Source organism: Aethina tumida, chromosome 7 (genome assembly GCF_024364675.1).
Source record: "Aethina tumida isolate Nest 87 chromosome 7, icAetTumi1.1, whole genome shotgun sequence".
In the NCBI taxonomy this organism is placed as follows: Eukaryota; Metazoa; Arthropoda; class Insecta; order Coleoptera; family Nitidulidae; genus Aethina; species Aethina tumida.
Window position 1 is genome coordinate 1191419 of NC_065441.1, and position 23079 is coordinate 1214497.

General features: G+C 31.7%; 1 protein-coding gene across 1 annotated transcript in view; it reads left to right on the top strand.

Moving 5' to 3' along the window:
* Positions 1 to 2342: 2342 nt before the first annotated feature.
* The window catches only part of LOC109597518 (protein sprint), a 69640-nt gene continuing 48903 nt past the window's right edge, over positions 2343 to 23079 (top strand). The window contains exon 1 of the mRNA XM_020013226.2: positions 2343 to 2962. Within this exon, the coding sequence (XP_019868785.2) occupies positions 2352 to 2962 (611 nt within the window). The 5' untranslated portion in view covers positions 2343 to 2351. The remainder of the gene's footprint in view (positions 2963 to 23079) is intronic.

Here is a 23079-nt window from a genome sequence, read left to right on the forward strand (position 1 = left end):
CAAACAATAAGTGTTCAAAGTGAATTGAAGCGGGGCTTTTGTCGCGTCTTATTCAAAAGTCTCCGACAAAAGAACCGAGTACCTGAAACTGCCGTTAATTGAATTTTTGCATTAACGAAACCCTCCCTTAAAACCACCCCGACTTTTAAACGCCACCCCGGGACTCTAATTCAATTCACCGAGCTTTTCCTTCAGGACTTTCATATTTTACCGAATGTTACGACCGTTTCGCCAAGCTTGAAATGTTAGTTCCGGTCGCAGGATCCGGATTCCTCCGGGCGGTCAACGCATAATTGAAGGCATTTCTCGAGTGCATTTCCTGCAAGCCCGTTTCCCGATGGCTACATTCGATTTGACGATCTGATTTCATCGCGAATGTGCGATAAAGAAGTTTTTCGTGCACGAAATTGTCTGCATGTTGCGAAATTAAATTGGTGCGATGGGAAAATAACGGAATGTTTCGAATATCGGCGTCGGAGTTTCATTAGCGGGACCGCGGTGAGTTTTATCGTCGGGAATTTGCCGGCACTGTTATTGCTTTTAATTAGTATTCACAAACATTAGCAGGAGCAATTTTAAAGTATTATTGCGGCTCTGGACACTGCGGAACTTGTTCTGAATAATTTCAAGGCGTCTAGACATCACGGAACTTAAACTTTCCGCATATTAGGTTACATTTTCAGTAAAACAAAAAATATTAAAATTTAAGGCATTTATAACAACAGAAAAAAAAAGATTTTAAAATAGGAGACAAGGAAAAAAGGTAGAAGACCAAACAAACAGGCTTGGATCCAAGTTTGCATTGGGTAAACGTATTAGCACTTTTATTACCTGACGACAAAAGGGACACAAAGTCATAACGTTTTAGTATATCATTTTTTCATCCCTTATCGTAGCGTCTCGCGCCCCAACAAGAAAAACTGAGCATGAATCATAAGAATTTCTTTGTCGACTTTTGAATGGACGACCGTAAAAAGCCGGTCAAAGGCCCGAACAATATTGAAAAAGAGTGGCGAAAGGTGAATAACTTGCCGGAGGAAAAAAATATAATTCGGGGCAGGAGGAACGAAGGAGGGGTGATAAATCTAAAGAGGAACTCCTGCGGTTCGCACTCGACTCTTCTCCGCTGGTCCGAAACTGTCGACTAAAAGGACGAATAAATTAAGGACAATCACGGTCGGTGTGATCCATCAATCAAGGATTTAGGACGAGTCGCAAGGAATTGAGTTGATTAAAGCGTAACCGAGTGGAAGATTTAAATATTTCCTTAGGGAAGTCGCATTTAACTTTTGTCCACAACAGACCAACATTAGAAGATTCGGTTCCATTTCGAGCTGGCCGATGGATTTTTACTTTTTGATGAAATTAATCCATTATCAATTTCCTTAGGTGCGTGTTTTTTTCGACCCACTACACACGACCTTTTTATTATTATTTTCTTTTCAAAAGCTCATATCATAATCTTATAAGGAACAACCATTCACTATTTTCAAAGAATAGTCCATTTAATTTTTCTAAACTAGACTTATTAATAAAAAATATTGACAAGAAAATAGATTAAAAACAAAAGAAGAAAAGAAAAATTTAATTAGGGGGTAGTTTCTCTAGTGCAAATCGAATTCGTGGCACGTTCGGTCGGAATGCATGTTATTTATTACGTGTCGTTCCAGAAGGTTGTAAATATATCCTTCTATTCCAGACTGGTGCATTTTTTATGAACCTGGAACATCCCAACTCCAGACGATAGTTACTAAGAGAATATAAGCTTGTTGCAATTTTGTGTTTTGTTTACAAATTAGATTATATTATTTAAAATACAGATAAACAGTTGGACGAACTTGACCTAAATTGTTTTAAGTATTGTTTGTTTAGTAGGTAACATTCTTAAGTTTATTACATATAAACAAGTGGAACAGATTTAGGGTCTAATAAAATGTGTTCCTGTCACAGTTTAAACAGTGTAGGTATATATTTAATTAGTGAGAAACATCGAACTTATTGTCGACAGTCGTAAATTGATGCGGGCATATTTCATAGTCCATTACTCCCCACTTCGTCCCATAAAAATCGGTACCGAGGAAGTGACAACGTCCGATTGATTTCTTAATCGCATTATCGCGTTACTTATTGTTCACCACGGTCCGTTTGTGCTGCGCCAACGTTTTCTAATAAACTTAACGTTTCGTTTTCGTGTCACCCGCAAAATTGTTAAAACGTTAGACGAGATGAGTAACCCGAGAAGTGCGATACATTGAATTCGTTTGAACCGGCTTATCTCGTTGCGATAACCGCACAAAACAATCCGAGTCGAGACGCACAGTCGACAGTCGGTTTGTGCGCGATGTGCAACAATGGGCGAGATCAACAGTCCCAGTTTCAAGAACGCGTTGAGTTTCTTCAGCACGTTGGAACGGAAAAAGGACGAGCCGCCCAAAGTGAGCAAGCGGATCAAGAACAGCTTCGAGCTGAGTCTGAAGGTTTGCGTGGACGATCCGCCGAACGAGACGGCGGGCATCTTGCCGCGAGTTAAGCTGGCGTACAAGAAGGACGACAACTTTAATACGGTCTATTCGAAACCGTTGGACTCGGTGCCGAACAAGCTGGTGCTCAGCCCCAAATACAATGAACCCTTCAACCTGCCGGCTGAGGAGCAGCCAAAACAAACTTCGAACATCATCGAGGAGGTGATAACGTCTCTGGAGGCGAGGAAGTCGAAAATCTACTCGGATCCTATTAACACGGTACCACTAACACCTGATGTGGAGGCGAAGCTGATCATCAAACAGTTCAAGAAGGAGATTTCACCCTACGAAACCTTTAACATACCTTTCGATGCGTTGGACAGTGACTTTTTTAAGCAAACTTTGGAGTTATTGCCAGAGGCTAAATGTCTGAACAAGAAGAAGAGGTCGAATAACTTTTACGGAAAACCAACCACCATTAAACGTGGACCTACGAAAAGGTAATTTCATCACAATTATTACAAACTTTTCTAATAATATTCCTAAAGAAAAGCCACTGTTTAAAGGAACTAGGCTGATTAAATTAAAATAAACAGTTCTAACAAAAGTGGAAATTATATATGTGTGATGCTTTCTAAGTAAATGAGTCATGAAGTTGAATTTTAGTCTTGGTTGTTTATAAACAGTGTCGATGATCTATTTTTACTAGTAATTAATGGAATATACCTATTAATAAATTATTTATCTATTTAAAAAACATTTGACTAATTGACTAAATTGATAAGTTTTTAGAATTGTTTTCGGATGAAATATAAGGAAATAAATAAACGTAACATAAAAGTGGTGTGTTGACAGAGGGATCGCTGGAATATCATTATTTTAAGGTGCAAATTGGATTTTGTGTATCGGTTACACCGGCTGAAAGATGGGAATAAATTTATAAAATCCACGTATCATTTTACGCACTTTACATGAGAATAAATGTGTGGATTACGTAAATAAAAATAGTCCCTTTGGGGCTCGTATTTCACATATTTATTTTTCGATACAGGAAAATCTGATATTTACCAATAAATGTTTATCTGTACCCTACGCTGGAGCTATTATATTGTGTTAGATAAAATGATTAAATTGAGTTTGCCATTTTTTAACAATTCAGATAAAATTATTATTCAGCAATCGATTAGTAAGCAATTGCAATTACTAGATTAGATAGGATTGATTGATCAGTAAGAAATAATTGTTTCCATTTTGTTTTTGAATAAACTGTACCTAACAATGAATATTCGTATTTATCTCGTTATCATACTTTACAGCCATTTAGACCGGAAACTGCAATATTGGTGATATTTGCGGTAGCAAAACAACAAAATCCACCGGAAGTTGATAATAAATCCACCACAAAGGTTCTAAACAGTTATGTTAGATTGTTTAAACCATAATTTTGGCTAAAATTTAAAAACTTAAAATTATTTATTCGTATTCGTGACATATTTCTGGTTATCAAAACATGAAACACCCGTTTATTTGTCATGCAAACAGTTTGTGAACACATTTCAAGAATTTACTTTGTTAGTACCGAAAACTCCGACAAATATATTTATTTAATGCCGTCAATTGATGTGTACAAATTTTTTAGAGACCCACGACTTTATCAGATATTAAAGCTACTCAAACACGATTGAAAATATCTTTATAAAGCATAATTTAATTCGTTTCGAATTGAAAAGCTTTTTTCACCCCCGATTCAAACAAATGTTCCAGGTGTCGGAAGATTTTCTGCAAATACTTTTTGCGGTGGTCCGCATAAATTTTCATTAGGACCATTTAATATTCAGTGAAAACGTTTGATTTATTCGCCGGCACGGTTCGGTTTTAAATTTTAAATTGCGCTCAATTGGTAATTTATCACAAACACGTCTCACGATAAAGTGATTATAAGAGTATCGATTGGTCGGAAAAAAGTGCTGTTTAATTAAAATGCAAGATTAAATAATTGTCGGGCGGGTTTAAATAGAATTTGAATTAGTTACGAACTTTCAGCTTAAAATGGAACAGATGTATTTCCCTCTCTATTAAACTTTAGTTGAAGATCGTCGAATTAGTTTGATCGTTTCCGTTTAATGAATTTTGTTTTTAGTTAACGTTTTACAAATTAACTGTTACAGATTTTGTGTTGTGTTATTTTGGAGAATGCTTTAACATTTTAAAAGGGATATTAAATATGGAATAAAAATGATAAGTGTTTTAAACCTATTTTACGGAGCTTGTAACGGTCATATCAGGGGTCAAGTAAGAATGAACAAAAATTTAATTATTTTATAAAATTATATATACATAAATTAATTAATTAAAAATTTTTGAAAATGTCTGACTCCATCTCCAAAAACCTTCACATAACTGAATCATCATGGTGTAGTGGTCCGGACTTTGAATTTAAATTCATCATATTTTACAATTCGCAAGATATCAATATGACCAAGGTAGACATTCAAAGTTAATTAATGTAATATTACTCTTTTGTTAGAGTAATAGCAAGAGGTAGTACGACCCTTGACTTGTACAATTCGATTTCTGTTGACCTCCAGAGGAGTAATAAAATCTGGGTATGTAAATTTATAATTATTATATTTCATGTTAAAAATTAGGTTATTTTAATAATATTTGTATTATAAATTTGCATACCCAGATTTTATTACTCTTATCGACGTCTTGTCAGTTCAACATTTTTTATATATCATGTTAAAAATTTTAATAATATCTATATTTGTTCTATTTGCTTAAATGTCGAATTTTCTCTTTAATTTTGAATGTGTGTTCACATTTTTTTGTTCACTTCGTCCACCATATTGAGTTTTCGTCATATCATAATCTTTTCAATCATTTTATTATTATTCTTGTTTATTTAGAAACAATATGAAGTCGCAAAACAGTTTTTTACATGTTTAGATTCCTTGAGACCTAGGTGAGAGCAGTGTAATATTTTTTTTATTAATTTATTAATTTTAGTTTTAATATTAATTCTAAAATTATGTGGGAATTGTTGTTTAGAATTATGTTGTTTCTTATGTAATTTTTCGTCCGTTGAATGTTGTTTTACATGAAATATTGAAATATTTATTTATACATTTATTTATATTGTTCATGAGACGTTGTGGAGATAACTCCGAGGGAATTGATATTATGTTTATGTATGTTGTATGTGTGTTGTTCTCGATAACGGATTAAAGGACCTTCTTTCCTTTTGATGTTCTTGTAAAATTGGGACCAGGAGAAAATTGGCTTCACTCTTCGTCTACAAGACGATGAACAATAACTAAATTCATTTAATTTGATTAGTTATAAATAACTATTACTGCAAAACACATTAAATTGATTGTCATAGTCATAGTAAAGTCAAGTTGTATAAATTTTAATTCCGGTGTCGCCGGAAGTGACATCAACTTTGATATTTTCATTGAACAACCTGAATATTTTGGTCTTTTTAAATTTTATATGTAATTTTAAATGGCTGAATTAATGTATTAATAAATAATAAAGATTCGAAAGATTCAAATTTAAGAAGGGAAAACTCTATATTTAACAAATATATAGATATTTTTTCCAATTAAATTTTACAAGAAAATGTAATAAGTATAAAATTGACTATACCAATAACAATTATTACATTACTTTTATAGACGTCTCATCAGTTCAGCGGATGAAACCTAAAAGAGCGAAGCGTACCACTTTTTTTCTAACTAACAAGGAGAAAATGATGAAACAATAAAAATTAAGAAGAATAAGTTAAATTTATATAATTAGAATTCCTAAACATTACAACAATAAAATTTCAATTCAATAATATGTGTTTAAGTAAATACAGATAATAACAAGCGAACATAGTTCATAGTTTTTAATATAGTTCATATCTGAATATTAGATTGTTCAAAATGGTGGTCTTCGAATTCAATTAACTTATTAATTGGCCTTTGAAATGACAATCAAAACTGAGAAATGTGTAAATGTATGAGTAATAAAAATGTGTAGAAATGTATGTGTAATAAAAAATTATAATGTACTGAAGCACACTGCTACAATAAAAGTTTCTCTTGTCCCATCAGTAGTGACAAATTTTAGTCTTGATAATGAATTTTGATTCTGGGTACTTTTTTCGTATAGTGCATATTATTCGACAAATTTGAATGTTGCAACTTGAAAAACTCACTGCGTTTGTGTACAAATAGACGAAATGTTTGCACTGTTCAGGACAGAGTTTCCATTATATTACATTTTTCGTGGATTTGGCCAGAGATAATTTGTGTGCATTTCGGGGGTGAAATGATGAATGGGAAACATTGTTCCCTTAGAACACAATAAAACGCACTATTCCAATCGTAAATTCCCGAATGCAAAACGGCCACAAAATTCCACTAATTTATTATTTTAAATGGCCGACGAGATTTAAAATGTCCCCCCACCGCGTCGCCGGTTTATGTTATGGCCGGGAACAAAAGTCAGATTTATGCTGGTCATTAAAATCCGTCTCTATATTTTAAAATAAATATGGTTTTTTGCCCGCCGGAATTTTGATGGCCACCAAAAGAATTTTTAAACTTAATAGGGAAATGCGACAATTTATTTATGCCATTGTTTAAATTACACATGTGTGACAAGTCATTGTTAGAAATATTTCAATGGTTTAATCATACGGATTTTTCAAATTCTTCGTTAGTTAATAATTGATCACATTATCATTTTTAATTTTTTTCATATTTCATGATTTAGGTATTTTTTAGATTTATATTCAATTAAGAATTCAGTAAAAACTGGTTGTATTTAAGTCAAGATAAAACTGTGGGGAAACTGTTAACTTTAAACGAACCATTCTTCCGTTTTATCTCGTATTAAACAGGTTGAAAAAGCATCGTAATCCAAGGAAACCATCAACTAAACAACCCTCTTGATCACCCGTTCATATATGTAGTAAAAAATGAAAAATACCAACACTTTTTTAAAACGCAACCATTTATAAAAAGCCACAGGCGTAAAAAACTTTACGTTCCGACACCTTAAAACAGTCCCGTGAATAAATAAACTTGGGGGATGAGGAGAAGGGAGCCATGGTAAAAAATATGCCTCCACATTAAGGGGCACGTTGGAAGTTTTACAGGGGACTGTTAACCCGTACTGAGCACTATGCATTATTAATCGAAACATTCGTGAATATTAAAGTCTAACTTAGCAACTTTCATAATTTTTACCGGCGAAGAACTTTACATGTGTGTGGCGGGAATTGAAATTTCGGGCAAGGAACAGTTTATGGTACGTCCGTGTTTGACGTTTTAAAAACTGCTTTAGTTTTATCTCCTTGTTTTATTATCATTAAAGTGAAGTAGTAAGAGGACCAGTTCTTAAGCAACACCCAACAAAGGCGCTTTGAGTTTGTACACGGCTAAATTCCTTAAAGTTCTGCACATTGTTCGAAACACAATAAAAGTCGGGATCATCTGCAGTTAATGTCCTTCGAAAAAAATAGGAAAAAACCGTCCCCCACCGAAACCCAGTCCCCGAAAATAGTCTAGACACGTCCGCAGTTTTTGCATGTGCACTGTCCCGTCGTTTAGAATTCCGGGCATAGAAGAACGGACTCGCGGGGAAATTCAAAATTCGCCCTCCTCCACCGCCACATCCATTAGAGTAATACGGACGGATTCATAATTCAGTTGCCGCTTTCATATTTCACATTTGATGGGCCGAAGGTGGTGTTTAAACTGCACTGCGCCATTCGGGGTTTTACCGGGACAATTTATGTTTGCCGTAAGAGGAACACGAGTGCCGGATCGTTAAATATTAATGCCGGTGGCTCCGCAAACTTTTAGCCCACTCCGAATAACTATAACGTGAGGGCTGCAACAAGTTTATAAGAATCGTAAACGCTAATTCCCTTTCGAATTCAATCGTAAAACGAGTAAGAAATATTTGTTGTTCCTTACGTCTCAAGAAAAAAAAGGATCTTTTAATATACTGTTGCTGAATTTTTCTTGTGGCGGACAAAACAAAGGAAGGATAAGAAAAAGTAGCAAGTAAAAAAGAGGCATTAGAGCGCTTAAAGAAAAGGTGGCAGGTGGCGTATGAGAAAATGAGGGTTTTGATGTGTACTTAGAAGCACTTGCAACTGTTCAACCAGTTTTTTTTTGGGATTTTTCACCCCGAACTTTCTCCCCATGATCATCATTAGGTAATGGCCCTTTTATGACGGTTCGACGGGAAAACTTTGACATTAACTATTCAAGGGTTTTGTCAATAATTTTACTGTCATTTTATTGTATGTACATATTTCTGTATACAGTATGGAGGAGTCAAATTTAAAATATGAAATGATATCTTATAGTGGAAATGTGTTACTCTTAGTTTCAAATAATTAATTAATATTAAAAATAAAATCATAATTATTGCTGACACATTATGTTGTGTAATGCTAGTTTTTAATAAAAACCATGGGATGATAAAAATACCGAATCGGCCTCAAAAAGGTATCGGGTTTATAATTCCAGGAGATGTCGGTACTCATAAGATACTTCGATGCTGCAAGTTTCAGGTATTTTATCATGTCAAGAGTTAAATCATAATAAGAATTCCCAATTTCATCGAAAATTGAATGAGGAATTCAAAGAAATAGTTTTATATTATTATCGTTATAACATGGTTAAAAATCAAAATTAAGAAAATAACCTCGTTTTTTAAGGTTTTTACGAACAGATCTACCTCTTACTTTTTTTCTAAAAGCTACCATCATGATTCCAAAACATATCCAGTATTTGATCAACTGATGATTTACAAGGTGCTGAGAATAACAATTTTTACAGATTTTCAGTATTTTTTGATTTATTCAGAAACGGTAATTAATTTTTGAAGCAAAAGATCAATTTTGCCCTTGAATTTTATATCTAAATTTAAAAATAAACAACAAATACAAACAAACAATGTATCACAAGCTCCTATTTTCCATTAAAAAATTTGGAGAACATTCAAAAATTGAGCAACTGATATTCTTCTATTATGAACTGTTTGAACTGTCTGAGAAACTACGTATTAATTTCTGATGCAAAAGCTGAATTTTGTCCTTAAATTTTATATCTGGTTTTATGTTTAATAGGCAATAAGTCTGTTTTATAGAAAGTTTTACTAAAATTTAAAAATAAACAATAAATACAGAAGCTTCTAGTTTTTCGTATAAAATATTTGGAGAACACTCTTTTCTTATAATGACTTTTAAATAAAAGAAATGATAACAAAGTACACTCATATCCGTGGACACACTGCATAAATTTTATTGCTGTTCCATACTATTGAAATTTCCTAAATTACCGTTTGTATTTTATTGAAGCAATAAAAATATAATTCCGACTGGCATTAAATAAACAGTGAGCATAAATTTGTTCGGGCGTCGTTTAAAAGCAATAAACAGCGATCAACGTCCAGAAAATGGTTCGACGTTTTCTAAAATTTATGTATCAATTTCGGTGTCGATATGGCATAAAACTTGTTGCCGACTGGGAAGAAGGGATGGAGAAAAATCTAATTGAAAATATCGGTCGCAACGTTATTGTTTCTGGTCACGCAATTCCTCTGTCGCTCGCGTGGTTATAAACAGTTCAATTAATTTGTCACGATTACTTTCTCTTACATTTTTCCCCAAAAGGCAAAAATTTACGATCCATCTGCTCATGTGAAATTTATCGCCGACGATACCGAAACAATCGACATTAAAACACCGTTCCGGAGTTCCGTTTAAATTTAGGACGACGATTAAGTTCGTCACAAATGAAAAATTGCCACGGAAATAAAAAATCCTCTCCCGCGCAATTTATCCCGAAAACAACACCTGTAACGAAACACCTCTCCCGCAAAAGATTAAGAGTCCCGCTAATATATCTTAAGCATCATAATCCGGGGGCCGTATTTTTAATTTTGTGGACCGGGCTTGAAATATCACCCCGCTGATGTATGCGGTCGGAATGGCGGAGTCCCGCAGGAACCTGGTGGCGGCGGGAGGGAATTAATCTGGGCGAGAGCGTTAACGTGGATCAGGTGTTTTCGGGCGTCGACACGCACCCACTTAAGGATATTGTGTTACCGGAGGCTTTCGCTCCGAGTTTTCGGGATTAAACGAATTACTATTAATGAATTTGTTATATCTATGCTAATTTTTAATGCGCCATCTCGAGTTTCCGCCCCCACTAAAATGGATTCGGGGATCTTTAACAGAATCTCCCGTGTTACGAAGCTTCTTCGGTTTGTTTACAAATTCTTAGGGCTCAATTAAAGGTTATTACTTTTCTAACTCTAATCGTAATTGTGTATGAAAATCACTGACAATTAGTATGTAAATTGAGGACAGATAGGGAAAATAATTTAGTATTACTCGATTTGAATGGTTCCCAATCGGGAAACGTTTCGTATTGTCGCTATGATTAATACCTGGGCTAATTGTATTCCTGGCCTTTCTCCTGCGGATTCCAGCTTTCATCGTCCGGATATTAATTCCATAAATTACCGAGCATCGGACAACTACTGCGATGAATAACTTACCTCCTTCCATTACACCCTCTCGAAAAATGTATCATCCCCAATTTAAATTGTCAGTTCAGTTAGTTGGGAGGAATTTCAGTGCTGCTGCGGAGAAAAGTATTCGTCGCAAATGAATGCATTGATGTCGAAACCAGATGTCGATTACGTGTTTTAAATAACGCCGTTTTTTGAATTAGAATGTGATCTTTGTGCGAGATGAAACCGACCATTAAATCACGACCAGATTAAACTAATTGGAAAATATGCGGCTTAGTTTTATCTCTTCCGTTTACTCTTTTTAAAACACGGTTTAATTTGTGGTGGCTTAAATGAAACCTTTCACTGATCTTTGATTTTTATTAATTAAGTTATTAATATTTAAAGTTGTTGTTTATTATTATATTGACAAAGAATTACGTTCTTTGTATAGTTTTCAATCTTGTTCGAGATTTCCTTGCGAGATAAAATTAATGCGAACGTCAAGAACACCGCACCGAAAAAAGAGGAATACTGGTTAATCTTGAAGAGGTTTCCACTCGTCCAATTTCCGTCAGTTATGATTTAGTTCCCCATTTAATTAGCCGCCTTACGACCCAATAAACAACCGCCCCCCATTTTTTTATTGAAACTCACGTCGTGCCATAAACTCAAGTCTAAGACGTTATCCACAATATTGCCCCCCGTAATAATTTTTACCAACATCTAAATAATGGTAATTTATAGAATTAATATCCGGCGTCCCAACGCGAAGGTATTTCGGAGGCGTGCAATTAATTTTACTATTAATCATGCCGACGACCGAAAATTTAAATCTGATAGTTCAGATGCTTAAATGATTTATGATTTAAGATTAATAGTTTCGACGACTCTAAATAATGGCCACGCCTTAATGGCTGATTGTCCAACAATTTATAGACTTGCAGATCATAAACACCGTTCACTATCGTAACTGTGGAATGAAAAAAAAAAATGTTTATATCATAAATACGAAGTGGAATATATGGCAATTAGCGTGGTAAAGTTGGTGCATTGCAGTGGACAGTTATAAAAAACGGGGGAAACGCGCTCGAAAGGCCCTAAATTAAACAAATTGCGTCTAGCCGATTCGAAAAACACTTTGGGCCATACAAAAATAGGTATTTATGGGTTTATAAATTTTTGCACTGGCAAAAACTTGTCACCTGCAGACGCATAAATTGAACCGAAGACGATAAATATCAATAAAAAAATCGGAAATCATATTCCACACTTTTTTATTACTCTCGATTGGCGTTTATCATCGGGATTCCCTGGATTTATGTTTTATAATCCAGGAACATTTTTACTAGTTCATGATATAACTTTTTAGTTATGTATTCTAAACGAGTATTTGATACTTATTTCCTATTTTGTCGTAATTGGTAGAGGAAAACCCAGAACACAGTTTTCGAAGTCTTGCACAACAAGTGTAACATTTCAGGGAGTTTCGGGATCGTTTTCACCGAGATAAAACTCAATTCACTTAATTCCGCCAGACCAAATTCCTATGGGCGATTTGTCCCTAAATAGTAAATGCATTAGCTCCCGAAATGTTCCTGCAACAATTCCCTCTTCCGTTCCGTTCCTGTTGTAGTTGTGCTCTTGTTCTTACGAAAACGCCTCGAGGAATGTGTCCTTTTGTCTACGCCGCTCTCATGTATATTGGATTCAGATTATGAACGTCGAAAATTAATGCTTTTTGCCCGTTTAATCGCGACGGTGAAAGTGACAATTAAGCGTTTACTGGGGCTGGAGACAACGGCAGGAAATTAACGTTGCCGAATGCTTTGATTCTCTCCCGTGCCGAGATGCAGCGGTTTCCTCGAGTTTCTCAAGTAATTTTGCCTTCGGGATTAACCTGTGTGAGAAAATTACTTAATTTAAATTTAGTTTGAAATGTGAAGTTGTAGGTGGTTAAAAAATTGTTTAAACACTTTAGGTGATTTTTTACATTGTGTTTATTTATAATAATGGCTATTTTAAATACTTGTAAACGTTGTAATGATCACACTAGGAGGCAGTTAAGAATGTACAAATAAAAACAAAAAAGAAAATGGCTACGTGAACTGAAGAATTGAAAAATATGGTACACCACTGCTTTTTCTCGTAACAAAAAAATTTTTAATTCTTATTCATTTTTGCCCAAAATAGATCTCTCGATTTTGTTCTACTTAAGATTACCTATAGTGTATTAACATAACGTCCGTAAAATTGAAGTAAACAACAACATTCTATTTAAGACTAAAAATATCCAAATAATATTGTTAGACAAATATTAAAGGAATATTTTTTGTACTTAATAATTTAACAAAAATGTGAACATTATGATTGGTACTATATATCGTAATTTTAAATAGATAATAACAAATTAAATAAATGTCGTGGTACTCTTTATGAACGCTACACTGTCAAAATTTCTGAACTAATTAATAAGATGGAGTATAGATATATGTATGAAATTGCGGATTTTCTACCGCATTTAAAATGGTAAATGTGAAAGAAACGTTTGAACCAATTTTATTCGAACCTAGTAAATTCCCAATCCAATTATTTCAAAAATATCTTACGCTACTAGGACCGGGGGTGATAACTACTGAATCCTGGAAGTTGGTTTCTAGTTGGTTTCTCATTGTAGATAATTACATTTAATTATTGATGCAAAATATTATAACATAATCTCATAATAAAAAGTAAAAGTACTTAAAAAATACTTCTAAAACAAATAGTGTCTTATTATATAGGAATTTATAGATTTTATTTATTAATATATAAAATATTAATCTTTATTTTTGTTTCAGGTATGTACTAAATGATATCTGATGAAGGTTTTGTATTGTGCATGTTGTATTTCTAATTTATACACACAGAGGTCCCAATAAGATAATTTAATGATATTTATTTATATAAATTAAAAATAAAAATTCAAATAAACTAAATCTCACGAAATTTTTCATAGTGTTGGTTTTGTAAATATGTTTTGTTGTATTTAATGTTTTCTCTACATAAGTGGATAATTTCCATCTCAGAATTTTTATGAAAATTTGATGAAATTTCTGGCTATTGTCGGAGCTATTTAACATATTTTGATTTTTTTCTTTTTTCTATCGGTTTTTATGCATAGTTGATGACGTTGAAATTGATTCAAAGATCTCTTTTTGTTGTTTTGAGGAACCTCTTATAAATTAAGATAAGAAATGTATAGGATATAATGAGTGCTGCACATAACGTTAACACACTTAATAATTTAACAAAAATATGAACATTATAATTGGTATTATATATCATAATTTTAAATAAATAAAAATAAATTAAATGAAATATTGCGACATTCTTTATGTCTAAATGATACCTTGCCAAAATTTGTGTTACTCCGTACCTATTTTGAATGGAGTTAGATATGCATATGAAATTGCGGATTGTCTTAGGAATTTAAAATGTTAAAATGTGAAAAAATAAACGAATTATTAACAATTAATTAAATTTATGATATATACCTTTTTACTGACCAAATTGTAAAAAGTTTGTTGAAAGAAAGGTCAAAGATTTGAGTAAGCGAGTCCCTGTAGTTCTTAGATTTGCGGATTTTTCTAGGATTATTAAAATTTGAAGGAATCAATCCGAATTATTTATAATTATTTTAAAACGTTTGAACTAATTTTAATCGAACTTAGTAAGTTTCCACTCCAATTACTTCAAAACTATCTTACACTACTAGGATCTGGGGTTAGATGACTCTATTGAATCCTGGAAGATGGTTTCTAGTTATTTAGAACCTCATTGTAGATCATTACATTTGACTTTGAATATTAAGACAAAAGTTAATAATAATTTATTGAATTTGTGGTATTCTGCAAAACATTGTAACATAATCTCACAATAAAAATTAAAAGTACTTAAAAAAATACTTATAAAACAAATATATAATATTTTGATTTTTTGATTTTTTCTATCGACGTATGGTTTTCGTCTAAAAAAATAAACATTCTTCTGGTGTATGACGTTAAAATTGATACAAAAAAGCTTTTTTGCAGTTTTGAGTTTCCTTTTATAAGCAATGTATTAAAAGTAAGGCAAGAAATTTGTAGGATATGATGAGTGCTGAATAAATTAAAAAAAGTGTACCTACATAACGTTCGTACACAACATTCATGTTCTATACATGCACAGTACACGTGGTAGTCAAAAAGGCTGTACACAAATATTAAAAGAGTATTTTTTGGTACTTAATTTAACATAAATATGAACATTACAATTAGTATTATATATCGTAATTTGAAATAAATAATAATAAATTAAATAAAATGTCTTTATGTCTGTCAAAATTTAAATATGAAGTAAGTACTAAAACAAACTAAGTTTACTGAACTAACCAATAAAAAGCAATACCAGTAATCACCAATAACTAAATTTCTCTATTTTACTCCGTACCTATGTTAAATGGAGTATAGGTATGTATTCATTATATACAGTACATGCATATAGTAAGTTAGCAAAATAACTTTTTAAAAAAATTGACCACAAAGACCCCGGAACTATATTCGCGCCCTGTTGAGAACTATAGGGCTATTAGAAAAATACTATGAACTTTAAAAAATATACATATAATTTTGTTTATTGACATTATTCAATATCACATGCGTAAATTTTATCTCAAATTACACATGATGCATTGCGGTTATTTCCCATTCCACAATGTTGTGGTTAACGGAAACCTTATCAGTTTCCCATAAACTGCACGAAATACCGATAAAAAAATAATTGTTGTTCTTATAACTTAGTTCCGAAAACACCGAAAACACGCGATTCGATCATTAAATGCAACATTAAACGAAAAGTTTCACCACATTTCCACCTTTGCAACTAACGATAAATTGGAAAACTATTCTTAGGAATAAAAAGGAATTAGAATAATAGTGTTGCGTTAAAGAAGAACGAAAAGAAACATCGTTCTTAATTAGGAGTGTTGTTGTTGTCGTCGCGACGCCGCAAAACGGGCGTCTTAATTTTTTTGAAAGCCCCAAACTGTTTGTTCCAGTTAACATAATCAAAAGTTTTGTCGGGAACATTTGTGCGAAAGGGGGGCAAAAACGGCGACGGTTATTTACGGCCCGTCGGGAACACTAAACATTCACAATCTGTATGAAGTGCCCGAAATGATCTGCATAAATATCAAGTAGTTTTCGCGCAAATAAACCTGTCAACGAAACATGCGACACATTTTCGTCTTCGGAATTACTTTTCACACTTTATGAACGGGAATAATAACAACAATTTTTGAAATGTACGAGTGTTGTTGCCGTTTTAAAATAAAGTTTGATTTGTTCATTTCGGGCAAGTGTGCGTCGAAAGTGCGGCAGGGTGAAAATAGTTTTTGTAAACACGGTCTAAAAGTGTGGTGGGTTAAACTCGTTGAAATTAACTGTTGGGCCTTCATCGTGATTAATGCCGTCATAAAATCAAAAAAGGAAACAAGCGCCAACTAAAATAATCGTGATTAACGATCTTGTAAACATTGCTGTTGATCTGTTACCTTTTTTAATTAAGCGTTTCACTACAAAAATAAATATTTTTTCGTACTTTATAATAAACAGCATAACAAAAGTTTCGCTCAATAAAGTGTCGTTCCATTTACTAATGTCTTTATGGCACCTCGATTTTCCGATTGTTTCAATTGAAGGAAAATTCGGAAGAGGCAATTAAATAATAAAACCAAACAAATTGTCATTTTATCGTTCTTTTTATGGCGAACCATCAAAAATTTTACGATTGCCGAGTTAATGCTCGATTTTATATCCAGTGTATAGTGATTTTTATTACTCGTGCGGTTAATCGCTTTTTATTGACACACTGTGCAACACTTTTAGTTCAACCCATTTATTTATTTAATTTATTTACATTTTGAAACTTTTTCTAATGAAAATCAATATGATACGTTTAAATTATGTATATTATATTGCACATTCAGTATCAAAAGAGTGTGTATCTCACTATGGGACTACTGTCTCTGTCGGGCATGATGTGTCTCTCTAAATTCAGACGGGTCAAACGCTTTTCTTACTCTATAATAATCATTAACAGTAAAATTTATAAATTTTCTTCAGAATAACTGGAGTTTGAAGAACACTGATATCATACTCATTTTTTTTTGTTTCGGCCATTTTGATAACTGTATAATTATATTTTTCTATTTATGATTTTGCTTAAGCTACAGTCTAGGGTGAAGCATATTAATTTTATTTTAATATGGTTAAATTTGGTATCTAATGATACTCAATTCGTTTCTTTTGAATTAAAAAATGTGTTAAATTCTATTAATTAAACGAAAAACAAATGGTAAGAATATAGTAAAATTAGAATAACTCAATTCCGAAAGTTAATAAAAATGGTTTACTTAAATCTTTAAACTATCATATCATACTAGTTTGTTTTACAGACATTAGACCATAAATCTGTCAAAATTTTTTTAAAAAAAGTAACAACATAAAGACTATTAGGTTTAGGTATAGGACACAGCCATTTCATTTGCATGGAGAAAGTAAAAGTCTAAAATATACAAAGTATTTTATTATCACACGTATGTTTTGAATGATTTAACGTTTTATATTTGACAAATAATCATTGACCCTATTTTTACATTTTTAGTAATATCCCAATAAATATTTATTTTAGCTATAAGATATGCTACAACACATAAATAAATAATAAAATTCCGCACCGATGATCTAAAATTTTTATGGTAGTTTCATTTGAAATAATAAAATTATAGGCATATAAATTGAAAAATGTATTGTACATATTGAATTTAATATTTTAGAATATCAATAGTTCGTGATAATTTAATCTTTTGTTGGCATATGTAAAAAGAATGAAGTTTAGTGCATTACAATTGTTGATAAAACAAATGTTTTAAGTAATTGATTCTATAAACCCCATTCCTAAGCTGGTTTAACTTTGAGAACATTAGAAGAAGGTCTTTAAACAGTTGGAATAGTAGTAAAAATGGTATACTGTTACCGTTACCAGATTAATTTGAGTCGAATCCCCAATTATTATGATAGTTGGTCATAGATTTTATGCATCGTACCGGATTTGACTGGATTCCACCGAGTATTCATCGTCTTGCTTCGATTTCAAACCTTGATTATAATACATGGTTTAGATTGAATATTCAGTACCAAATTTTTTAAGCCTTCAAATTAAAATCGATTTAAAAATAAAAATGTTTTATTAGAAAAAAGAAAAGGTTAGTTTTATATTTTATTGTCAAATCTCTATATTCAAGACCCTTAAATTACAACAACAATGATTAATTATAGATGTAGGATAAAAAATTTGGACGAATTTCAATATGTTCAATATGTTTTTCCTTCAAACCTCAAAGTTTGACCAATTTTATTACCTACAACCCATAATTAATCGTCATTATAGTAGACAAACTTAATTATTTAATCAATGCGTAATTGATGTAGCATAAAAATGTATATAAATTATGATTTTCTCATAACTGTTTGCTATCAAAATACCAAAAATTAAAAAATCCTATGACTCTTTCGTAGATAATAAATATAAAAATATTTCTTAGAAATAAAAATAAATTGGAAACGAATTTTCTAGAAATGTATGTATTGTATCGACATTAAACAAATAATTGTGTATTTTAAATAGTTATTTTTTAATGTTTAATCAAATTCGTATAATCATGAATCACGAAAAAATTTATACATATACCTAATTAATAGGTGAATTGGTCGTGGGTCCCTCGTCGTAGGCCTGCTCTTAGTCTTGATCTTAATATTCTCGATTTTTTTTCGGAGTTTATGAAAAATATACCATAGAAGTAAATAATAAATAGCACTTATGGAACAGAATTGTGGAGCTTGCTGATAGATTACGTAATAATCCGAATATATTTCAATCATTAACATGAAGATTGGAAATGTGTATTCAAGAACAAATTCGTCAACTTGAACACCTTCTGTAGAAATGTTGATTAATTAAATATTTAATAAAAACCTATTCAATTTATAATTAAAAAACTTCAACATCTTGTAACATGAAAAAAAAAACGCCAATCAACGGACATTAGGAAATTAGAAATCCAGTTTTAACAATTTTTTTGTTAACCCCAAGCAGTAAATAAATAGTCAAAAAAGTATTATGAAGTGTAAAAATAAAAACATGTTATTGAAATATTTTTTTAACCAATTTACTATTCTGCTCCCAATCTGTAGATAAATGTCGTATGTGTAATTTAATTAACCTATATATAAAAATCTAGCAATAAATTTATAACTATTAATACATAGTAGTTTCCTCTTTATAATTTAATGTTTTTAATTTTAATTTAAAGTTGTTTATAAAGTTTGGGATGTTTGTAAATGAATAATGAAATGAATAATGTCTATTTAAATGTGAAAATTGATTTTGACTATTTTTCTCTTGGTTAACTTTGTTTGCCAGTTTAAAAAAATCGAGAAACGAACGGTGAAGTACCTTAAAAATATTTTTATCATTAAATCATTGTAAATATGCGATACATAAATTGCAATTCCCATGGTAAAAAGGAACGTTGGTAGGTTGTTTGGGCGAGCGTGCGTGCCACTCTAAATTTAGCCCTTTTCCTGCAACGATCTCGCAACTCGACCGAAACAGAAGCAACAAAAGCATAAGCACAAGCACAAGAGCCAAGGTGGCTAAACTCTGTCGCGTGGTACGACAAGGCCAAACCCAAACCGAGTACTTTCCCAGTTCAGTTCGTGTTGCGACTTCCATCTGGACGTCGAACGTCGAATGCCGAACGTCGGACGCGTGCGCCTCCTTTAACTTTGGATTCTTTTCATTGTTTGTGGTTTGGTTTTGTGGTTTGTGGTGCTATTTGTGATTATTGGCGGCGGCAAGATGATGATCACTAGGTTCACCACAATTCTGATGCAGTCGCAGGGATACCGCAGGGATTCTTTCTCTTCTCTCGAGTACGTTTTGTTTACAAATTGTTTAATGTTTAATCATTTGAACATTTGTAGAAAAGTTTTATAAAATATAAATAATTAGGTACATAAAAACAAGACTATTTACAAATATTTAAAAATACATTTTGCTTAATTACTGTCATAAACCTTTTTGATAATTTTACTGTTATTAATAGACTTTTAGATACATTTATCGCACTAATAATGTTTCGAAACGTGACACTTTTCAAAATGTTATTTTTATTATTATTGTTATAAATAACAAATAATAAATACTGATTAGTTTAATTAATTATTAAACGATTTGAAACAATGCATTTTTGAAAGATCAGTGTTTTTTTCTATTTACATTAGCGATTATACTTGCAAAACCCCGATAATAATGCAAATCCTCTGACTAATAATAAATACATCGAATTGTTTAAACACTTCTTCCTTCCAAAACCGCACAAGGTCAAAGTACCATTAATGCATACAAGTTGTGTGCTTCTAGAAAACTCAAAAATTACACCAAAAGTGCATTTTATTGTCCAATTTAAACAATTCAGTCCGGATGTTGTCCGGTGTGTCTCAGGGTATTGTTCTGTGCGAGTGCTGAAATTGCCTGTTATTTCCTTTGTATAACACATGTTCGAAAACATTTACCTTTGTGACTCACCTAATTTTGTCTAGACCGATTCAAAACGCAAATTCTTCGCTTCAATCTTCAAATTGTTCGATACATAACATAAGTGAGAAAACCTGTTTAAATTGCGGCCTCGAAACTTATAAAAAATATGACAAACAAGTAAACAAGGGAGGAAATGTGAAGGGGAAACGCTGAGAGGTATCATGGTGGGTTTCTCGGGGGTGCGCTTAATAAATTTTAGTGTGCCCGGCTGAATGTTAATTATTTAATTTAATTAAACGGCCCAAAAGTTGGCGGACCGCTTTTACAACTCGCCACCGCAACGCTCATAAATAATAAAACGCTTATTCACTTTTCTCTCCTCTTTTTAATTAATCTAGAACATTGTGTATTTTTATAGTTTTTTATATAATATGAACAATAGCATTTTTATACGTGAAACGCGGAAACTAATTGCACATAATCAAAGTATGAGGTCTAATGTCCATATTTATTAATTTTATGTTAGTAGTGTAAGTTAACTCCTCAATAATTCTATTGTAAATTTTGCTGAAGAAAAATTAATTTCATCAAAATTTTTTAAATTATATCAAGGTTTGTGGAACTATAAAATTATTATGAGTTCTAAATGCCCAAATAGTTTTTTAATTGTGTTATGTCTGTGGTAAAAGTGTCTCCATAAAATGACATAACTTTTTCTTAACCATGAATTCACCAAAGTTTATCTTAAATTCACAGATATTTTCGAATTATACAGAAGATTTTATTTTGAAAAGTTAATTTCATTAATTTCCATGTTCAAAAAGTTTTTTTACGTATATTATATCAGAGGTAAAAATTACCTTTCCGTAAATTGACTAAAAATTCTTAAATGCACACATTTTCGAATTCTAAAGTAAATCGTACTATAGAAAAGTTAAGTACATATTTACGTTTAATATTTCTTTCAAGCAAATCTTATCTTAAAAATCATAAAACTCTTATTAACGGAAACGTTTAAACTTTCACTTCTTTTATATTTGCGCCCCACGATAATATTTCTCAATTTACCCCTGCGACTTTTTCCCTTCGTTATCGTTGCAATTTAATTAACCATTCGCGGTAATAAATTAAAATTTTTACACGTTCCTCGCTCGTCGTAAATGCCGTTTACATTTCGGGAGTTTAATCTTTTCAGGATGTAGACGGTTTATTTTCAGTTTAGTTCCATCAGATTCAACGAACTGTATCTGAAGATAAGGAACGTTTTTCAACGTGCAAAATGCGGTTTCACTTTCACAGAATAGAGTCGGAAGTTCTGTGAAGTTCTGATGTTTAAAACGTTTTCCACGTGTTTAACGATAAAGACATTTTATTATACTTTAATGGTAAATTGATAATATTTTCCTTAAGAAATACTTTCTTGGTTTAAAATTGTTTATATTTGTAACGTGTTGTTTATATACATGACATTATCAGGCAAACTAAAAATTATAAAATATTAATATTATTAACAATATATAAAGCTTTTATTACCATATTTGATTGAGACGAAAAATATAATCAGGATGATGAATTGACCACAAGTTTAAATTTACTTCATCAATTAAGACGAGATTTTCTTTACCAGATAATAATTTCTAATTTCTAATAAATTAAATTTCTTACTTTTTTTATTAAAATAAATAAATAATAAAAAATTGTAAGTAAATATAAAAAATATAATGTTTTTTTATCAGATAATAATCTCTAATTTCTAATAAATTGAATTCCTTACTTTTTTATTAATATAGACATCTTGTTAATATATATGTATATATGGAATAAAAAATAGTAAGTAGTCCATAAATGGGAAAGTTTCTACAAATTATTCTACAAGTTATATAGGTTACATTAATAATAAGATTTGAAAAAATATAAAAAAACACATTTTTTAATTTTAATAGGCGCCTAAACACCTATAAAACTTGCTGAAAATGAATTCACGAGTATTTAGAATACGTTATAAAATAAATAATAATATATCAGTGTTCAGAATCATAAACAAAATCGTAAAAATCTCCTCATCTCAAATCTGTTAAAACAAACAGAAAGTCTAATATGAGTAAAAGCGATAAAATGTGAAGTAATGTATTTGTAATATAAATAGGTTTTATAGTGGGTAATTAAATTGGTCAGTACGAGGCATGGCTAATGCAGGAAAGTGGTGGTCGTTAATTTTATATAAATAAATTAATGGGAATTACTCAGACTATTAGTCAATCCGTAGAAGACTTTCTTACCGTTAACTTTGTCTAATTAGCGATAGCCTTTTTCCATCTTAAAAACAGCAATTTAAAATTCTTCAAAGGTGCCACTGATTATAACTGAAACAAAATTCTGAAAAAGAAAACATCTGCAATTCATCCGCTTAATTGGCGACACAGTATTTGATTTTTCGCTTATTACTTTTTCCTTCACTGTGAAAAGG